Consider the following 17189-nt stretch of genomic DNA (forward strand, 5'->3'; position numbering starts at 1 on the left):
CTAAGAAAAATATGCAGAGCAAATGTAAATTTTTGAAAGGAACAACAGTAAATTTACTAGGGAAAGATGAGTGACGGAATGACTTTTTTTTATATTATAGACTTAAGTTAAATGTGGCAAAAAAAATTATGAAGTCTTCCAGGGCACTGAGTGTTTGTAAACAGTGGATCCTGATACTTGGCTTGAAGCAAGGCACAAACAATGTGATTTTGGTTTAGATTGTTCCTTTTTTTGTGGTGAGAGCTGGAGGAAGAGTTTCAGCCTGTTCATTTGTAGCTTTCTGTAGACTTTGGTCATCTGAAAACCTGTGGTAGGTAAAGGCAGATTTGGGATCAAGGAACCAGGGTCTCTTTTTCAGTTCCTGGCACTTTTCCCATATCACATGCACACACAGTTCATTTGCTTTGTGTAAGTTTCTCCATCTTTCATATGGGGTTTTAAAACTCACATAATTCTCAGGATACCCTACCTCTGAACTGTTTGTGCTTTGTGTGCACATAGCACCTGGAAGACACTGTGCACAATTGCAAGTATTATCAATACTCATCATCATGTAATATTGAAGCTGAATATTTTTGAGCAACTGGCTTTCATTTATATATTGTTTTCCTTCTCAGTGCAAGGTTCTAGGATGAGAAATTTACCCTTAAAGAAAGGCATGAATAAAACTAGCTAGAGGTCTATAGGTTTTACTCGAAGATAGCTTAAAAAATAAGAGCCCTTTACTATGGCATTTATGCATAACTCATTATTTTCACCTTTTATCACTACTGATAGTACAGTACAGCAAAGAACAAACTGTATTGGACAAAGTAACGACTAATGAATCTAAATTAATATCTGATATACATGCCAGCAAAAAAAGCAGTTTAGCTTCAAGCTTCTTTTATGATAATTTTGTATCTGGAGGAATAAGTTACTGATGGAAAAGCACTGAACAGACGTTTAATGTTTCGACTTGTGTTTGCATGTGTAAAAGTGATGCTTCAGATAACCAGTACCTGTGCCCGCCCAGCTTATCGTGGCTATTCTTGACAGATGCTTCTTTTTTTCCTAACTTGCTCCCACAAGAACGGTACAAAAAAAGTCAGGGTTGATGTACAGTTTCAGTATCTGCTCCTGACCAAAAGTTCGCTACTGGTGTGTCTGCAATCTGCACTGCCAAAGAGAGAAAACTATGAAAACCAGAGGCTGGCATAGTTTTCTCCAATCCATGCCTCATGTCTTATGTTTGAAAGGTAGTAGAAGCTCGAATTTTTCCAGGAGGAAGGGAGCACTGGAAGTAAACAAGAACTGATACTAACTTCAGAAATTTCACACCTATGAAACCAAAGCAGAAAACAAAAAGGAGTTTCACTTGTGATTAACATCGAGACAGATTCTCAAGAGGAAATAAATTAGGAAATTTAGCTCAATAGATCTCCAGTCCTCTTAACTGGTTTAGAATATTACTCATGTTACCTTACACTCTAATTTTAAGGTTCTTAAGTTCCATTAAACAATGGTTTGGCAAAGCAATGAATGTAATTGTCCTACCTAAAAAACAAACAAAATATAAAGATAAGGTAATCTGGTTTTCCACTCCTAATGTTTGTGTTCTATCCATATATGTAGATAGAAAAATTAGAAAAAGTACCAATGAAGAAAGGAAGCTCAGAAATATTTGTTATATTTTCCAGGCTTTCAAAGAGTAGTTTCTATTCATACAGGACAAAAAAACCCCATGAGTTTTCAGGACTAATGGCTGCAGGAAAAATTTTGAAATGTCAGTTCCAAAAAACCAATATACCAGCAAGAAAATAAGAATAATATCACAACCATTTTCATCTTCTGTTATGAAAAAGTCAAGTTTTTCATCCACAGCAGTTTGATGATTTCCCCTACAGATATCACTGATCTTTCTCTGACTGCCTCGCACATAAATATGCATGGAGCTATCCCTCTTATGCTGAAGGTGGTCACAGTTACTGGTTCTCTACCAGTCTCTCCAGTCTGAAACCCTGGCCTACTTTTTTGAATCTCATATAACCCTCCTTAATTATTCTAAAAACAAATGAACTAACTTTTGTCTTTTAAGTTCACCTATTTTCTTGGCTCACATGCACAGGGGTAAATCAGTTAATCTACAGCTACTGCCAGGGCAGGGCGTTGGTTCTTTTCCAACTATTACAGCTTCTCCTCTCTGGCTTTGATGGACAGATGCTTGCTCCACTCACTTGAGTTTCAAGCAATGGTTTGAGAAGAATCGCCCCCCTACTTCTGCACTCCTTCCCTGGTTGTTGTCCCCTGATGTGACATACGAACTACTTTTAGGTCCTTTGTAGCATCCTTCCCAGTCCTGCTTGCTGGCATTAACACATAGCCAGCATGTTGTTTCCCGAGGTGCTGTACAGAGGGCAGCAGCCCTGATTACGCAGTTGCAGACATTCCCAGTGGGCACAATACCACCTGGAAGAGGGACTACAGTGATGTCTTCTTTCTGTGCACTCTGCCAAATGGTATTTCTGGAGGTCACAGCCTGGGTACTTCCTGAGCTAGCTGCTATCATGACCTGATTGCTGGTGCTCCCCTCGCTGCTGCATCCCTGATGGTAAACTCTCTGAGGAAGAGATCCTCCTTTGACTACATGTTTCTGCTTGCCTGGGATATTCGTTGAAGAGTAACAGCTGCAGCAAGTACAACAGGATCTAACAGTTAATCACACTGTGCAATAAACATGAAAGTATTTTTGGTTGCTCGAAATGTGCTATTGCCATTGATGACTCCTCCCTTTCTCTGCAATATGTGTTTGACCATTATTGCTTCTACTATTAAAATATTTTCTTGATATCACTGTTATTATTATTGTCTTATTTTTCTCATTTGTTAGCAAGTTCTGTTCAAGTGCATTTTCTGTTTTATTTCTGCTGTCGAAGATACAGGCTATTCTTTATTATTCCTTCCAGAAACTCACTTGTCCTGCACAGTTCTCCTTCCTTCTAGGAGTCTAAACTCCCTATTTTCTCTCTGGAATTTGAATAATAATTCTTCATGAGTTTCCTGTGCCAATTCACCTTAAACCAGAGTACAATTTAAACCAGAGTACACCTTAAACCAGAGTACAATTCCTGAGTAAATATCACTGTACCACTCTAAAATGAAAAAAGGAGATTTTGAACTAACTTACCTTTACAAATTATTGTCGCAGGGTTCTTGAATATGACCCAAATTGAAAAGTTTAAGCGTGCACAGAGACAGTAGATTTAAATTCATGCCCTAAACCACTTTAGTTTTCTTTATGGACCAGGTCTGAGAGCCTACAGACACAGTGTAAGTTACTTGTAATGAAATATTGCTGTAGTTATTGCTATGTAAAACATAGCACATGTGCTTCTTTAAGGAGAACTCTTTTGTTCATAAGTATGAAATACCCATGAAAAAAAAACAAACAGTGCAACTTCATATATTAGAATGTATTTTATAGAGGCATCTGCAGCATTGCTAGTTGGCTAATGGCCAGCAAAACCATTAAGAGCAACTAACAGCACAGAAGGAAATTTTCTTCCGGTCCTATTTTCTAATTGCTAGGAAAGAAAACTAAAAATAGACTTTACAGGTTGAAGGGATAGACTGCAAAAGCTGAGAGAGCTCTATTAACTTCTAGATTTTCTATGGCTTTACACTCTCTGAAGATCTGGCTCAATGATTTCATCAGAGGAAAGATTAGGAGTGAAATCAAAGTGAGAGATTTGACTGTGACCATGCCCTAATTTTATTTGTATTTTAGAAAGACTGAATTATTTTTCTTGGTTTTTTATTTTAATTAAATTGAACTCTTTACTTCCTACTTATAATGGGCAATTTTATAAATGCTCCAAGACTTTTGTAATATTTAATAAAAACTTTAGGAGTCAATTTTAAGCATGCCTTTTGAACATACCTGGACCAAACTGCATGGACTCCACTTTTTCATGTTGTATATCTAGTCCCTTTCCCTGGCACTTCAGACATCCCATAAATTTTCCTCCTCTCACACAGTTTGTATCTGCCCAACTCCCCCAAACAACATGGACTAAATCTTCTTAAAGAGGAAATGCTGAATTTGCAGCTCACAGTAATTTCTCTGTTTAATCTCTCTCTTCTGACCCTCCCTTTGAGGATAAGACAGTATCCCTTTTTTACCCTCCTCATAGATTTCCACTTTCTCTTCATTGCTGTCCCCAAGGATTGCCTCTAGTTCATAGCATTCATCAGTCAGTTTTGGAGACCCCACCCTCTCAAGACTCTGTAATGCAGAAGCAGATCCCACACCACCATCACCCTGCTTCGTGCACTCATGTCAGCTCTGTGGCCTTTAGGACTATATCACATGGGCACTGATTCTGCCCTCAATGAAATTTCACGTGCAACTGGGTGGCTTAGAGTGCAATCTCAGATCTGATTTTGTATGATGTCTTTTACTTAAAATGATGTTTTCATTATGATTTATGGTATGTCAATATAACTCACTATAGGAATGAGATCTGGCACAGGGCTTTTGTTTATAAACTAAACTTCCTTTTTTTGGTGGAACTGAGTTTATTTGTTGATTTTCGGGTACAGAACTGTATTTCATTACTTATTCAGTGTCAGTACAAAGACCAGCTACTACCCTCTTTTAATAATGTGCCACTGCTTTCATAAAAGGAAATTGTATAATTTGTGTGGTACAATGAGGAAATGGAAACAGAGCTGAAGTTCTATAATGCTTTGTACAATTTCAGTACAGATCATTCATTATGACCTGCTAAACACAAAAGCTGCAAAGAGAAGAAAAGGTGGGGAAAGGGCTTTTTTGATTTTTCCTCTGGTGGCAGTTTCAAATTTGTCAATTTAGATGCTACCTGTCCTAGATGAAGTCATAACTTACACTTAAAAGTCTGGACAACGACGTACAAGCACTTAACAGTAATATAAAAAAAGATAAATAGAAACGTGGCACTGCTATGGCTAATTCTTACATTTCTGAATCTTACAGCATCATTTACAGAGCTGGAGATGGACAGTTGAGCAAGCTCTAAGTGGAGGAGAGAGAGGGAAACTTGAAAACATGACTTAACTTGGTGCATTTCTCAGCTTTGTATTTGAGTTCAGTATATTTGTAAGGATGGGTTTATGCACTTTTTTTGACTCAAATCATGCCTTTGGACAAAATCTGCTCACCTATAGTTTCAAGATACAGATGACAGTGGCAATGCTGCTTCCATTTTGCAGAGCTCCATCAGAGGAACTAGGTGTCTGTGATTTCAGACTTCATCCAAAATGACTCAAGATGACAACTTGTTGCTTCTCCTACCACTAGAGAGACCCGCTGTTGAGACTGGAGTATGGGTGCACAGAGACAATTGGAAAGCAGCTCAGTATGAGGGCTGGGATGTCATGTGCTCCAATCCATGTCTCCCTCATTATTTCTTGGTTTGTTTGTTGTTTTTTTTTGTCAAATGCTTTTCTGTACAACATATAGGCAGATGCTCTACAAAAAGCTGGAAGCAAAACAGAGGGCCCCTCTTTCATGCTAGCAAGTAGGCTATGAAGTTGGGTTTCCTTTACCTTTTGTTCTAATTTCTTGTTCCCTATCTGCAGTGTTAGTCCAACTCCAGTGTGATGAGTGGTCCACTGATTTGGACAGCCTCTGGCAAGGTGGGAGTTGGAAACAGAGTTTAGATAATCTACAATAAAGCTTCCCACTTGCTAAACTACAAGAACATTGTGTACATTCTTGCCATCCCACATTTTCAAATATAAGGCATCCTGACAGCGCTCCTGCCTGAAGAGTCCTCTCTGGATTGTACATACCAGTATGCCTCCTGTATCCATCCAAAACAACTGCAGGTGAATGCTACGTGTCTACATGCTGAAACTGTCTGAAGTAGCATAAGTTATGGAGCATCACATTAACTGAATTTAGCCACTTCTACAGAGCCAAAACCTGAGATGCCAAGAGATTCTCAAGTGCTGAAATTGACCACCGAAGAATCCTTTTGACTTAAGTACCATGTTAGGCATCTTCAGTCACATTTATATGCCCTAAACATGCCCTTTTTTTTAACACTTCCCTGGAATATCTCAACCACTCTAAGGTCAAAAAGCTCTAGACAGTTGGTTGAAGTTACCAGTCTGGGCACTCATGTGTCAAGTGTTTCTTCAGTGTTTCTTTCTTCTGGATTTAGGCCATAGTACAGAACACAGGAAGGCAATATCAGATTCCACCTGCAATGCAATGTAGCATTGCATGTGCCTTACTACTGTCATTTAAATTCACATCCAAACCTCTACAAAGATCATGTTCCCCTCTTTTCTGCAGTGTTCTGTTGGAAAGAAAGCTTAATATAAACAGATAAGAATCTGAGTCTTCTCCGAACCACTAAGTACCTTGATAGAGCAGTTGAAAGTGATACAAGAATGAGTGCATTGGTCCCAAAAGGAAAATTGCGGTTTGGTTCATATAAGAGCCTTGTTATTTTCTCTGCAGCAGTGCACAAAGAGCCCTAGAGATGCAAACATCGCTCTTCTCTTCTCCTCATATGTCTAATGGCCTGGCTGGTGCCATCGTTTCTGTCTCTTCTTCTGACTCATACTCCTCTACTTCTCGCACAGTGAAGCGAGATTTTGGCTTTACAGATAGATTGCCTGCTCGAGTGAAACGATGCCGGCTGACTGAGTTTCCTCTTCGACCTGACAGATTGGATGGGCCCGTTTGTCTATCCATGTGTGCCATTGGAATCAGCTCTTCCCAGTGGTGCCTTTCTTTGAGTGGCTGTAGCTGGGGATGGGTTCTCAACATGGTTGGGAAGGCAGCATCAGAGCCACCTCTGTGGTGATCTGAAGGAAAATAGACAAATAATTGACATTTTTAAGAAAAGAGAAACACCATGTTATTGTAAAGGTGAGTTAAAGGATATTCAATACAAAAATGCATTATGGTTTTAAACCCTGGAACTGCATTTTAAACAATTTGTATAGAATAAGAGGGCAGTCAAGAACTAAAAATAACTCTGAATTTTTATTTTCATTCCAAAGCTGATGTTTGAAAGATTTTATTGATCTTGTCTCCACCCTGAAACTCCAGCGATTATTCACATTCAGCTATCTTTTAGTGCCTCACAGAGCTGCTTCAAAGCCTTCACATTGCTGCTTTATGTATAATAGCTCTCAATTTTCTAAAAATTTATCCAGTCTACCTAGCCCCATGGCTGAAAAGCATTGTGAAATCCACAGCAGGAGACAAAAAATTGACCAAGGAGAAGACTATAATGCCACCGAAAGTCAAGTTTACCAGTCACCTGGGATTAACACCTGGGAAGAAAACAGTTTCACCTGAAACCAGGAGTCTGACTGTAGGGCGCTTTGATTACATTGGGTGTGTCAGACCTGCTCCTACCAGCTTTCTTTGCAACAAGTACACAATATAAATTTGCCTGCAATAGGCCAGTAACTGGCTGTCTTGTTCTCTTCAGTATACAGAATATACTTCTTTACTTTCCTTAAAGCCATGTGTAGTCTGACTCTGCAGTAGTAAATAAGTTAATTCAAGAAACAGCTCCTAACAAGCTAGGAGGTTTTAGAAGAGAAACACAAAGGTCCGTGAATAATGAAATTAGACTATATCCTGCTGCAATTAAAGCACATGTGTATTCGGTATAGTCACCCAGTCAAAATTTATCAGGTTATTGCAGATAAATAACTTCTAGATTAATTCAAACTAATGTTTACTTCACAGTTTGTGCAAAGTAAAAGAGTGTGCACCAGCACTTGCCTTTACTGTACAAGGCCACAGGTTTCTTTAACAGTTGAACCTGCTTCTGTTAAGCTATATGGGCATACCACACCACCAGCAAATAAAATATGAAAGGCATTCTCACACTTGAACGGCTTCTACTTAGCCCTCTGGGGGCATCACTGCTACAACATATGAATGATATATACTGTCAAAGAAATAATTCATTTGTATAAATGGCAGAAACAGCTGACAGGCAGTTTAAGGATCTATTTGTAGTCACTTCTGACCTCTTAGTGACTAACTTTCTGCACATGCTATATATAAAAGCTAAACCAAACTTCCTGGCAAGTGCAATTCGTCTCACCCTAGCACAGTTTATGAGAGGAGTTTAGGGCGGCTTCCTCCTGCTGCAGATGTACAAAGCAGTCTGAATGCTACACAATGGACCTAAGATGGTGCCAGATGCTGGATCAAGAAGTGTATTTGGATTAATCACAAGGTGAGGCCAAAATTCAAACCTAACTATCACTAAAAAGGTAGCTGCCTTCACTGCTTCTGGATTCACTCTTGTCCCCACTGGAATAATGTGCCTTTGGTACAGCAGGACTTGCTCCCTTGGAAGTGCCTGAAATGCTTTTAGGTCTAAGGCTACTGCGTAGAAAAACTTTAGTCTTTTAGAAAGACACCCCCCCCCCCATCATGATGTCCTGATAAACAGAAAATAAAAGAACCAGCTATATGGAGCAGGGGGGAGGAGAAGGGAGGGGGGAGAGAAAAAAAAATCCCCTTGAATAACTGTTTTTCCCCTCTGAATATATCCTATGGGTTTCTGTTTTGCCTTCATCAGCTGTGAGTGCCCAGCCTCGGGGGAGGGGGGGGGGGTGTGTGGTTTGCCTGCACAGATCTCTTTTGCTTTCATCTCCTTCACAGTGAAATGGAAGAAAGAAAATAATTTTGCACCTGCAAAACATTCCAGTGTCCCAAATTCTATGCTTTCTGTGACAATGTTCTGCTACATTTCCTTCAGTATTTCTTCATCCCTAACCTCTGCCTCCTTGTTTGGTGTGTGAGGATGGGTCTGCATTTTACTGTGTAGATATGAAAACCTGAGACTGACTGATAACTTTATGCAGTAATACAAATATTACTACAGAAATGTCCACAGAGAACAAGCTGGGAGTAGGAGAGAAGAGACCATCTGCAGGGTGACAGACTCTGACAGGATTTTTTGTTACGTTATATGATTACAGACTAACTTCGACAAACACAGAGGAGCCTCAAGGCACAAGGGCAACAACAAGAGCCCCCAGTACCCTAGCCAGAGGAATGAGCCTGAGCTTCTCTCCTGATCCATCATAGGGTGATCAACCCCATGGGTAGGACGAGACCCGTGATGATGAGCCAACAGAGAGGCTTTCCCTGGGGCACCTCATGGAGTGAGGTGGCAGAGTACAAGACTCATTATTCAGATGTCTGGGGAGAGCATTTTGGGATCACACACAGCTTATGAGGGGATATTTAGGGCAGGAATCAAAGACAGGGAATTAAAGGGATCAGGATAGTTTGGGGAGTGACAAGTACAAGAAAATAGAGGAAAAAAAGGGATAAAAAGTGCTGGTCTCATGTAAAAAGGGGCTGGTCAGTACATGTGTCTAGGAATGCCCTGTGCCTCATCAGTGCATTCTTTCCTACTTCCTCATTAAACTGCCCTTCTGACTGCTTTCTTGGGTGAACAGCTCCCCAAACTGTGTGCCTGCATGTATGGAGGCCTGAATGCCAGCATCTGGAGGGACTGGGCTGTATGCATATTGTGTGGGTGCATATGTCATTGCAAAGTCACTAGCAACCATCAAACCAGCATAGCCATCAAGTAGGGTAAGAGGCTTAAGACCCAAGCATTAAAGTGACTGAGCATCTGGAACAGAGGGTCTGCGGGTTGACTGCTAGGGGAGTCAGGAGGCCCAGACCAGTGACTGAAGAGACCATTGGGTCTGTGTTTGCCTACTCATAAGGCCATAATCTGGAGCAGGTACCAGAGAGACCTATTGTCACAAATGTGTCCCTGTGTGCAAGGCAAGGGGAGACCAGGGGATCCAGAAGCCCAATACGAGGAAAATGGGGTGTCCAAGACCAGCTACTGGAAGGATCTACAGTGCATGGGCTGGGGCTGAAGAGTGGCTGGCCATGGGCATGTGCATGTGTACGTGTGCAGCTGTGTAGGTCTGAGTACCAGCAACTGCTGTGGGGCTGTGTTCCCAGGGACTCACACACACAAGTGCCACCAAATGGGTAGATGGAAGGAAGGTCCAGGGCTAGCTACAGGGCAAAGTGTGTGTCTAAGGCCAGCCACTGGGGAATTCAAATATTGTGTATATATATATAATTTTCCTCTAACAGATTATCACACCAGCCAGCCAGAAAGGAGGCCAGGATGAGGCCATTACTGCTGTTTGCATTTGCGTCAGTGCTGTGCCTTATCTGTGCTTCTCTGTGTGTCTGACCGTGTGTGTGTGTGCACTGAATTATGGTGCAGGGTGCCTACTGGTAAGGGTCTAGGACAACTCTCTGCAGCAACTCTCCACACTCAACTTTTTGCCAGGACAATCCTCCTAACCGTAACCCTAACTGCAACCACAACCCTCACTTTAACCTCCCTATGCAGTATTGTCCCTGTGGAGAGGCGGCTGTGTAGAGTTGTCCCATGGAGAGGCATCCTCTGCAGAGAGCTGGGCATGGAGAGTAGTCTGCACAGAGTCCCTTTACTTTTGGGAATACCTGCTCAGCCTCACTACTGGCAGGACCCGGGGGCATGAGCTGCAGCAGACTTGGGTTCAGCAACTCTTAACAATTTCACATGCAAATGTGTCTTTGGGACTGCAGGGAACAAATAGTTTGTTTTCTTGGGCTTACATGAATGCCCTCATGGCCAGGATAAATAGAATGTGATCCACAGCAAGGATCACAGAAATATTTGTGCGAGAGGGAAAAACAGAAAATGAGGCAGTGCTGGAATGACATGGAAACTGCTGCAGTAATGACATAGAAACTGCTGCAGTAATGACATAGATAAAACAACATAGTGAACAACTTAGATAAAAAAAGATAGGAGAGAAGGTTGTAGCTCATTTAAAGAGCCCAGGGACTTCCATGGGACTATTCATAGACTCATAGACTCATAGAATAAATTGGATTGGAAGATCCAAGGTCTTTAGAGGTCATCTAGTCCAACCCCCTGAAATGAGCAGGAACATCTTCAACTCGCTCAGGTTGCTCAAAGCCTTGCCCAACCTGGCCTCAAAGGTTTCTAGTGATGAAGCATCTACAACCTCTCTGGGCAGCTTGTTCCCGTGTTTCACCACTCTCATCATAAAAAATGTCTTCCTTATATCTAGTCTGAATCTACCCTATATCTACCCTCTGTTAGTTTTAAAACCACTTCCCCTTGTCCTATCACAACAGGCCCTGCTAAAAAGTTAATTTCTATTTTAATTATAAATCCCCTTTCAGCATTGAAAGGCCACAATAAGGTCTCCCTGGAGCCTTCTCTTCTTGAGGCCGAACAACTGCAATTCTCTCAGCCTTTCCTCATAGAAGAGCTGTTCCACCCACTCTGATCATTTCTGTGGCCCTCCTCTGGACCTTGTCCTTCCTGTGCTGAGAGCTTGAAAGCCAGAAGCAGCACTCCCAGTGGGGTCTCATCAGAGCAAAGCAAAGGGGCAGAATCACCTCCTATTCATTTAGCAGTGCTAAATCCACTGAGCACCTGTCCAAGTTACTTTCACTGCTTTAGCAGGATACAGAGTAAAGCACTTTTGTTACCTGGATTTTCGTCTGATGGGCTGGCTGGGGCCCTGAGGCAAAGAGAGGTAGCGTACACTTGTTGTGCTAGCCTGTGTATGGAGACAGAAACATGTTCAGTGCCCGTGATTGCCTCCACAATTTGCACTTATTTGGTGGGATGAGAAAAAGGGGTGGTCATATGCTTTTTCTGCTGTGCCTCTGCATCTTTACAGACAAATTTAGAGAGGTGTGAATAAGATCAATGCTTAGCTTGGATGGTTGAACTCAACACCAGCTCCAGTGAAAATATCTGTATCTGATATAACACCCATAGCAGCTTTTTAGAGTCAGTGGAGAGAAATACGTTCTTCTAAGATTCACCTTTCTTATTTCAGATGACAACTTTAAACAAAATCAACATACCCAGCAAGAACTTATTTCTCTTCCTTAACTGTGATTATCTCAGCTGTAAATATCTGTGCTATCTAACACCTACTTTAGGTCAGACAAATCTTACTTTTACTGATCAAGAGCCCAAATTGTCAGTGTCAAGGGCTTTGCATCAGGCCTTTTGTCAATACACTATGTTTTGCACATGCCAAAACAAGGCAAGTTACATTATCTTACTAATTACAAACATAGTTGCTGATTTCTGACCAATGTATAGAGGTAGGACATAAAAATATTGCTCTCCACATGCTACGTGAAGCTCTTTCTTCTTAGACGTTCCATGAGGACACTGGGGAAAGTATCCATTGTAATTATTGCAAAAAGCATATAATAATGGGTGTGTGTCTCTTTCCTTATTTACAGAGAAGCAGAGTCATTTTTGACATGAATAGTAGTTTACATAACAGATACCGGTCCACCCCAAGGTAAGCTATTTCCCTTCCTGCAACTCTGCCGCAGGCTGTGCTGCCGACGGATGAGGATTTCTTGGGCTTGTTTCTCATTCGTGTTGGAAGGCAGATTGTGTCGGTTGTATGCTGGTGCCTGAAACAGAAAATACACCCAGCTGATGTTCTTTGTGCTTTCAATGTTAATAAACCATAATCTGGTCGGTTATGGGGCCAAGGGAATATCTGCCCCAACGTGGCCACTGACTCACTGCAGGTCTCTTTGGTATCACATGGAAAAACGCAGCCTTACACTCACCTCATCGCCACAAAGCAAGACGGGAGGAAGCACAAACACAGCTGTAAGCTTTGGGCCTCAAGGGCTGCATTTTGATGCCTTTTTTAATAGACTCTTGCCTTCTCAAAGTACACCATAAAAATATAACTACCTACAAGGCTGTTAGTATCTCTGGGCTTGTCCTCCCTTGGTCATCCCTCTTCTCATCATCTCATCTTCTCATTATCATACTATAAGTGGTAGCTACAGATCTGGGGAAGGTCCCAAGAGAGAGGTAACCCACCACTGAGTCTCGGTACTAATTACTGATCCAAGAAGCAAGGTGCAGATATATCAGAGAGCAGAAGACTACGTTAAAAAGAGTGCATCTCCAGAACAAGATGCAGAGCTCTTTCCTTTCCACACTTGGACAAACTACACCTTAACATTACCCTATAAGTGAGCATCTTTAAGGACAAGATTACTAATCTATTGCATACATGATGTGAAATGAGGGAAATAATTATCCGCCTTATAGAACAAAAATTGGTTTACAAGCCCTCTTAAAAAAGCAGAATCTGATCTCAGTCTCACTTGTAAGGGTCCTTGTAAAGTTGGTCTGGTGAGCAAGAGCATTACCAGGCCTTCAGAGTTGAAAGTGAAGTATTAGAAGCGGCATTATTTTACTTGCAATTTTTCATTTCCAACAGTGCACATTTCTCAATACCACATAGGAAGTGACTGGTGCAAACAGTCGTTACTGTAATTGATTCTGAAGAGACAGAGTTCATTTCAGTAACCCGAGACCCAGCCATATATGCAAGTTGTTGCTGGTAAGATAAGAAATTAATGTCATAAGGATAATTGGCTATGGCAAATCAAACAATATTAGGAATGAATATCATATTAATAATGACACATTTAAAAGAGTAGGGCCTAGCATTTTCTAGCAAATGTGTGTTATGTGAGTTATCTCCACTTATCTGCAGAATTTCAAGGTTACTGCAATATATCCTTTACCACTCAGATGTATATTTGGAGATCAAGATCAGATTAAGTAGATATTATACACCGAGCTGCATCAGAATCAGTACAAACTTCTGCAAAACAAATCCCCGCTGAGGGTTTATCACCCTCATTTTAGGAGAGGAAAATAAGAAAGAAAACAAAACTCAAAACCCTGTAAAGTGAAGCTCTGGAGGAAGTTGGTTTTGGTTTTGTTTTTTTTTGTTTGTTTCGTCCTTTCTCCTCCTGTGACAAGGGCAAACTGCGACTCCCACACAGACCCAGGATTTAGCAGCCCAACTCTCAGCTGACTTTGGGCCACGCAGTGTTTACCGTGGCTGGTCCACCCACCTCCACCGGGGTGTTTCACTCCTGATGGGCGCTTGGCAGCCCCACTAAGCCCCGCATCCTTGCCCCCAGCCTCTCCCAAGCCACCCACGCCGCTAGGATCCGCTGTCCCCGGGAGGGGAGCCGGGACCTCAGCCTCCCTCCGCCCCGGGGTGCTCGGCAGCCAAGGGAAGGCAGTTTCGGAGCCACAGGAGCTGTGTAACGAGGGAAGCCTGACCTCTACAGCTCAGTCACGGATTTTCCTGGCTTTCCCCGCTGCCGTCAGGCTGGAAAAAAAACCCTGCACTGCTATTTTTCCACCCAGGAGCGAGCTCCACGCCAGGGCTCTTTCCCCTCCCTCACCCTCTTTCCTTCCCTGTGCAGCTCCTGTGATAAACCCCATCGGTGTGAGCCCAGGGCTGGTCTTGGTGCTACCACCCACCGTGGCTGCGATATGGGGAGGGCAAACAAGAGCTTTCGGTCTGCAAATAGCGTGCGATAGCGGGTCACTTACGCACCCTTTGTCGCACTTGATATAGATTATGTGCCAGGACATCTCTCATGGACTCCAGCTCTGCAGGGGACAGCCTGTGCTCACGCTGATTGCTGCCAGTTCTGTAAATAAAAGAGAAGTTTAAATAGGATATTAATGAGTTGATAAATACTATTCGCATGAAATGATGCATGATCTATTTTTACTGTTAGGGACGGAAGACTATAAAGAACTTTTCAGTCACAAGTGACACCATGAAACCATGGAAAGATGAATTAAAAAAAAAAAAAAAAGACAGATTTTGCTCTTTCCTGGGCTTTATTCACATACTACCTAGTCAATAATGGGCCCTAAGCCTTCATACAGCTGACAGCAGAAATTCTCCATTTCTTTCTCAAAGCTGCATCAGGAAGTTCATATTTAAGGATTAGTTTGGTTAGCAAGCAGCTCTATGTTCGGGAGGTACTGAAATTTTCTGCCTCTGTCTGAATATGTTCTTCTTCTGGACATCAGGAAGAAATTTTTCACAGAAAGGGTCATTGGGCACTGGCACAGGCTGCCCAGGGAGGTGGTTGAGTCACCTTCCCTGGAGGGTTTAAGGGACGGGTGGATGAGGTGCTGAGGGGCATGGTTTAGGGAGTGTTAGCAATGGTTGGACTCGATGATCCAGTGGGTCTTTTCCAACCTAGTGATTCTATGATTCTGTGATTCTGTGATTCAGCATGGTCTGATAGTCTGGGCCTTGCAGTCCTACTGGGTTTAACTCCTTTGAGAAAATGCAACAAATCCTTAAGAAATAAAGCACGTATTGATTCAGGAGCTTGGGATATTTGCACTGTGGTTAGGAGAATGTACAGGGTTTCCTAGGTACTAAGCTTGTTTCTCCACTTAAAATAAAAGAACTGCCTAAAAGAGATAGTCATCTTTGTATTTTTAACAAACTGGGACAAGAAGCTCACAGACACTTGTAGCTGCCTGACCTCTTCACCAGCAAAACAATGGACAAGGACTGCTGTGAAATGTTAGCTGGTTTTGCTAGATCAGTCCAAATGTGTGAGAGTTAGCATTCAGCTTAATTCCCAAGAAAAGAAAGGGAATCAGATAGTAATCATCCACGATGAATCAGTCTGAGTTCATCTTGTTGTTGCTGGTTTTTGCCTTTCTCCATTTTGCTTTCTTGTTTCTTTTTTTAAAAAAAAAAAAAAAATCACTGTTCTCAGCTAAGCAATGTCCTTAAGGTGTTACCTGTTAATTGTGTGACTAAAGAACTGATTATGACCAATGTACAGTATTGCCAGAACTTTGTGTGCATTTATTTGTACTACCTCTAAAATAAATTTTAAAATTTTAAGGGCAAAAGAAAGTAGATTCAAGATAAACTAAGATTATGCTGTAAAAACAGAGAAAAGGTTGGAATTTGCAATTGCAGCTAGTTTAAGAAGATTACCACCTTTTTTTTTGCTATAATTGTAGGAACATCACGAGCTGCCTGGATTATACATTTTACTGCTTCCTACTATCAAGTGAACTGTGGGCACTGATGGCCTGGCTCTACCCGAAGTCCCTGGAATATAATAATTAATCCTTAATATATTTCAAGGTTTTGGAATGTGTTTTCATTCTGCATCAGACCAAATTTGCCATTTTTTTCATAAAGTAGAAATCATAGAGTCATAGAATATCCTGAGTTGGAAGGCACCCAGAGGATTATCAAGTTTAACTCTTGTTCCTGCATAGGACAACCCCAACATTCACATCATGTGTCTGAGGGTGTTGTCCAAATGCTTCTTGAAAACATCCTGATGCCATGACTAGTTCCCTGGGAAGGCTGTTCCAGTGTTTCACCACCCTGACTGAAGAATGTTTTCTTAATATCCAATCTAAATTTCTCCTGGCACATCTTCCTGCCATTCCCTCAGGTCCTATCACTGGTTCCCAGAGAGAAGAGATCAATGCATAGGGCTGGGGTAACAGATTAAGAATCTGCCTGAGGCATGAAAGACCCATGAGGCTGCCACTAAACGACTGGCAAGCCAGAGTGAAAGAAAAGGACTCCATTTCTGGGTTTGACCAGAAATTTTATTTGCCTCTGACAAATCCTTCCTAACAAATGTGTAATTGATGTTAATCAATTCTCAACAGCAGCAACAACAACAAAGTTAGGTGTCTACCTGCAGGGGAAAAAGGACTATCATCATCACCCAATTCCAGGCCAGCTGGGTGGTTTCATTGGCTGGCTGGTTTGTTGGCTGGTGTACCATGTGCTTTCAGCCCTCTGGATAACACTGAGAGGATCCACAGATCCCACCAACTTTCCAGTTTTAGGTGTAATGTGCCTTTATTCCATACTGGATTTGTCATGTTGCAGGCTGTGGGACAGCCTATGTATGCTAATTCCCACAGCAGGGAAACAAGTCTTTCTGCTGTCAGCAGCCCCTGGCTGCTGTCCCTTTGGACAACAGACAAACCCTAAGTACACCTAGGAAAGCAAACACCAGCACAGGCCCTGGGGACTGGTGGTAATCTAGCCTGTCAACAGGTACTCATCTATAAAATGCAGGGTTAGCTTATTTGTGTAATGCAAATCAAACTGCCACCATTGATACAAGTGACTTTGACATCACAGGGAATAACTGTCTGTGTGGTCTGCACTTCACTGAATGTCTCCACAGGGTCTTTATGCCTTACCATTGGAATAAATAGGGGAAACAGCGAGAAGAACTTGATGGGAAG

General features: G+C 41.9%; 1 protein-coding gene across 1 annotated transcript in view; it reads right to left on the bottom strand.

The window, feature by feature from the left end:
* Positions 1–11563: 11563 nt before the first annotated feature.
* The window catches only part of SLC9A4 (solute carrier family 9 member A4), a 31020-nt gene continuing 25394 nt past the window's right edge, over positions 11564–17189 (bottom strand). Inside the window, exons 9-10 of the mRNA XM_054076705.1 lie at positions 14482–14578; positions 11564–12511 (exon numbers count right to left, since the gene is read on the bottom strand). Coding sequence (XP_053932680.1) covers positions 12365–12511; positions 14482–14578 — 244 coding nt within the window. The 3' untranslated portion in view covers positions 11564–12364. The remainder of the gene's footprint in view (positions 12512–14481; positions 14579–17189) is intronic.

Source organism: Cuculus canorus, chromosome 1 (genome assembly GCF_017976375.1).
Source record: "Cuculus canorus isolate bCucCan1 chromosome 1, bCucCan1.pri, whole genome shotgun sequence".
Classification (NCBI taxonomy): domain Eukaryota; kingdom Metazoa; phylum Chordata; class Aves; order Cuculiformes; family Cuculidae; genus Cuculus; species Cuculus canorus.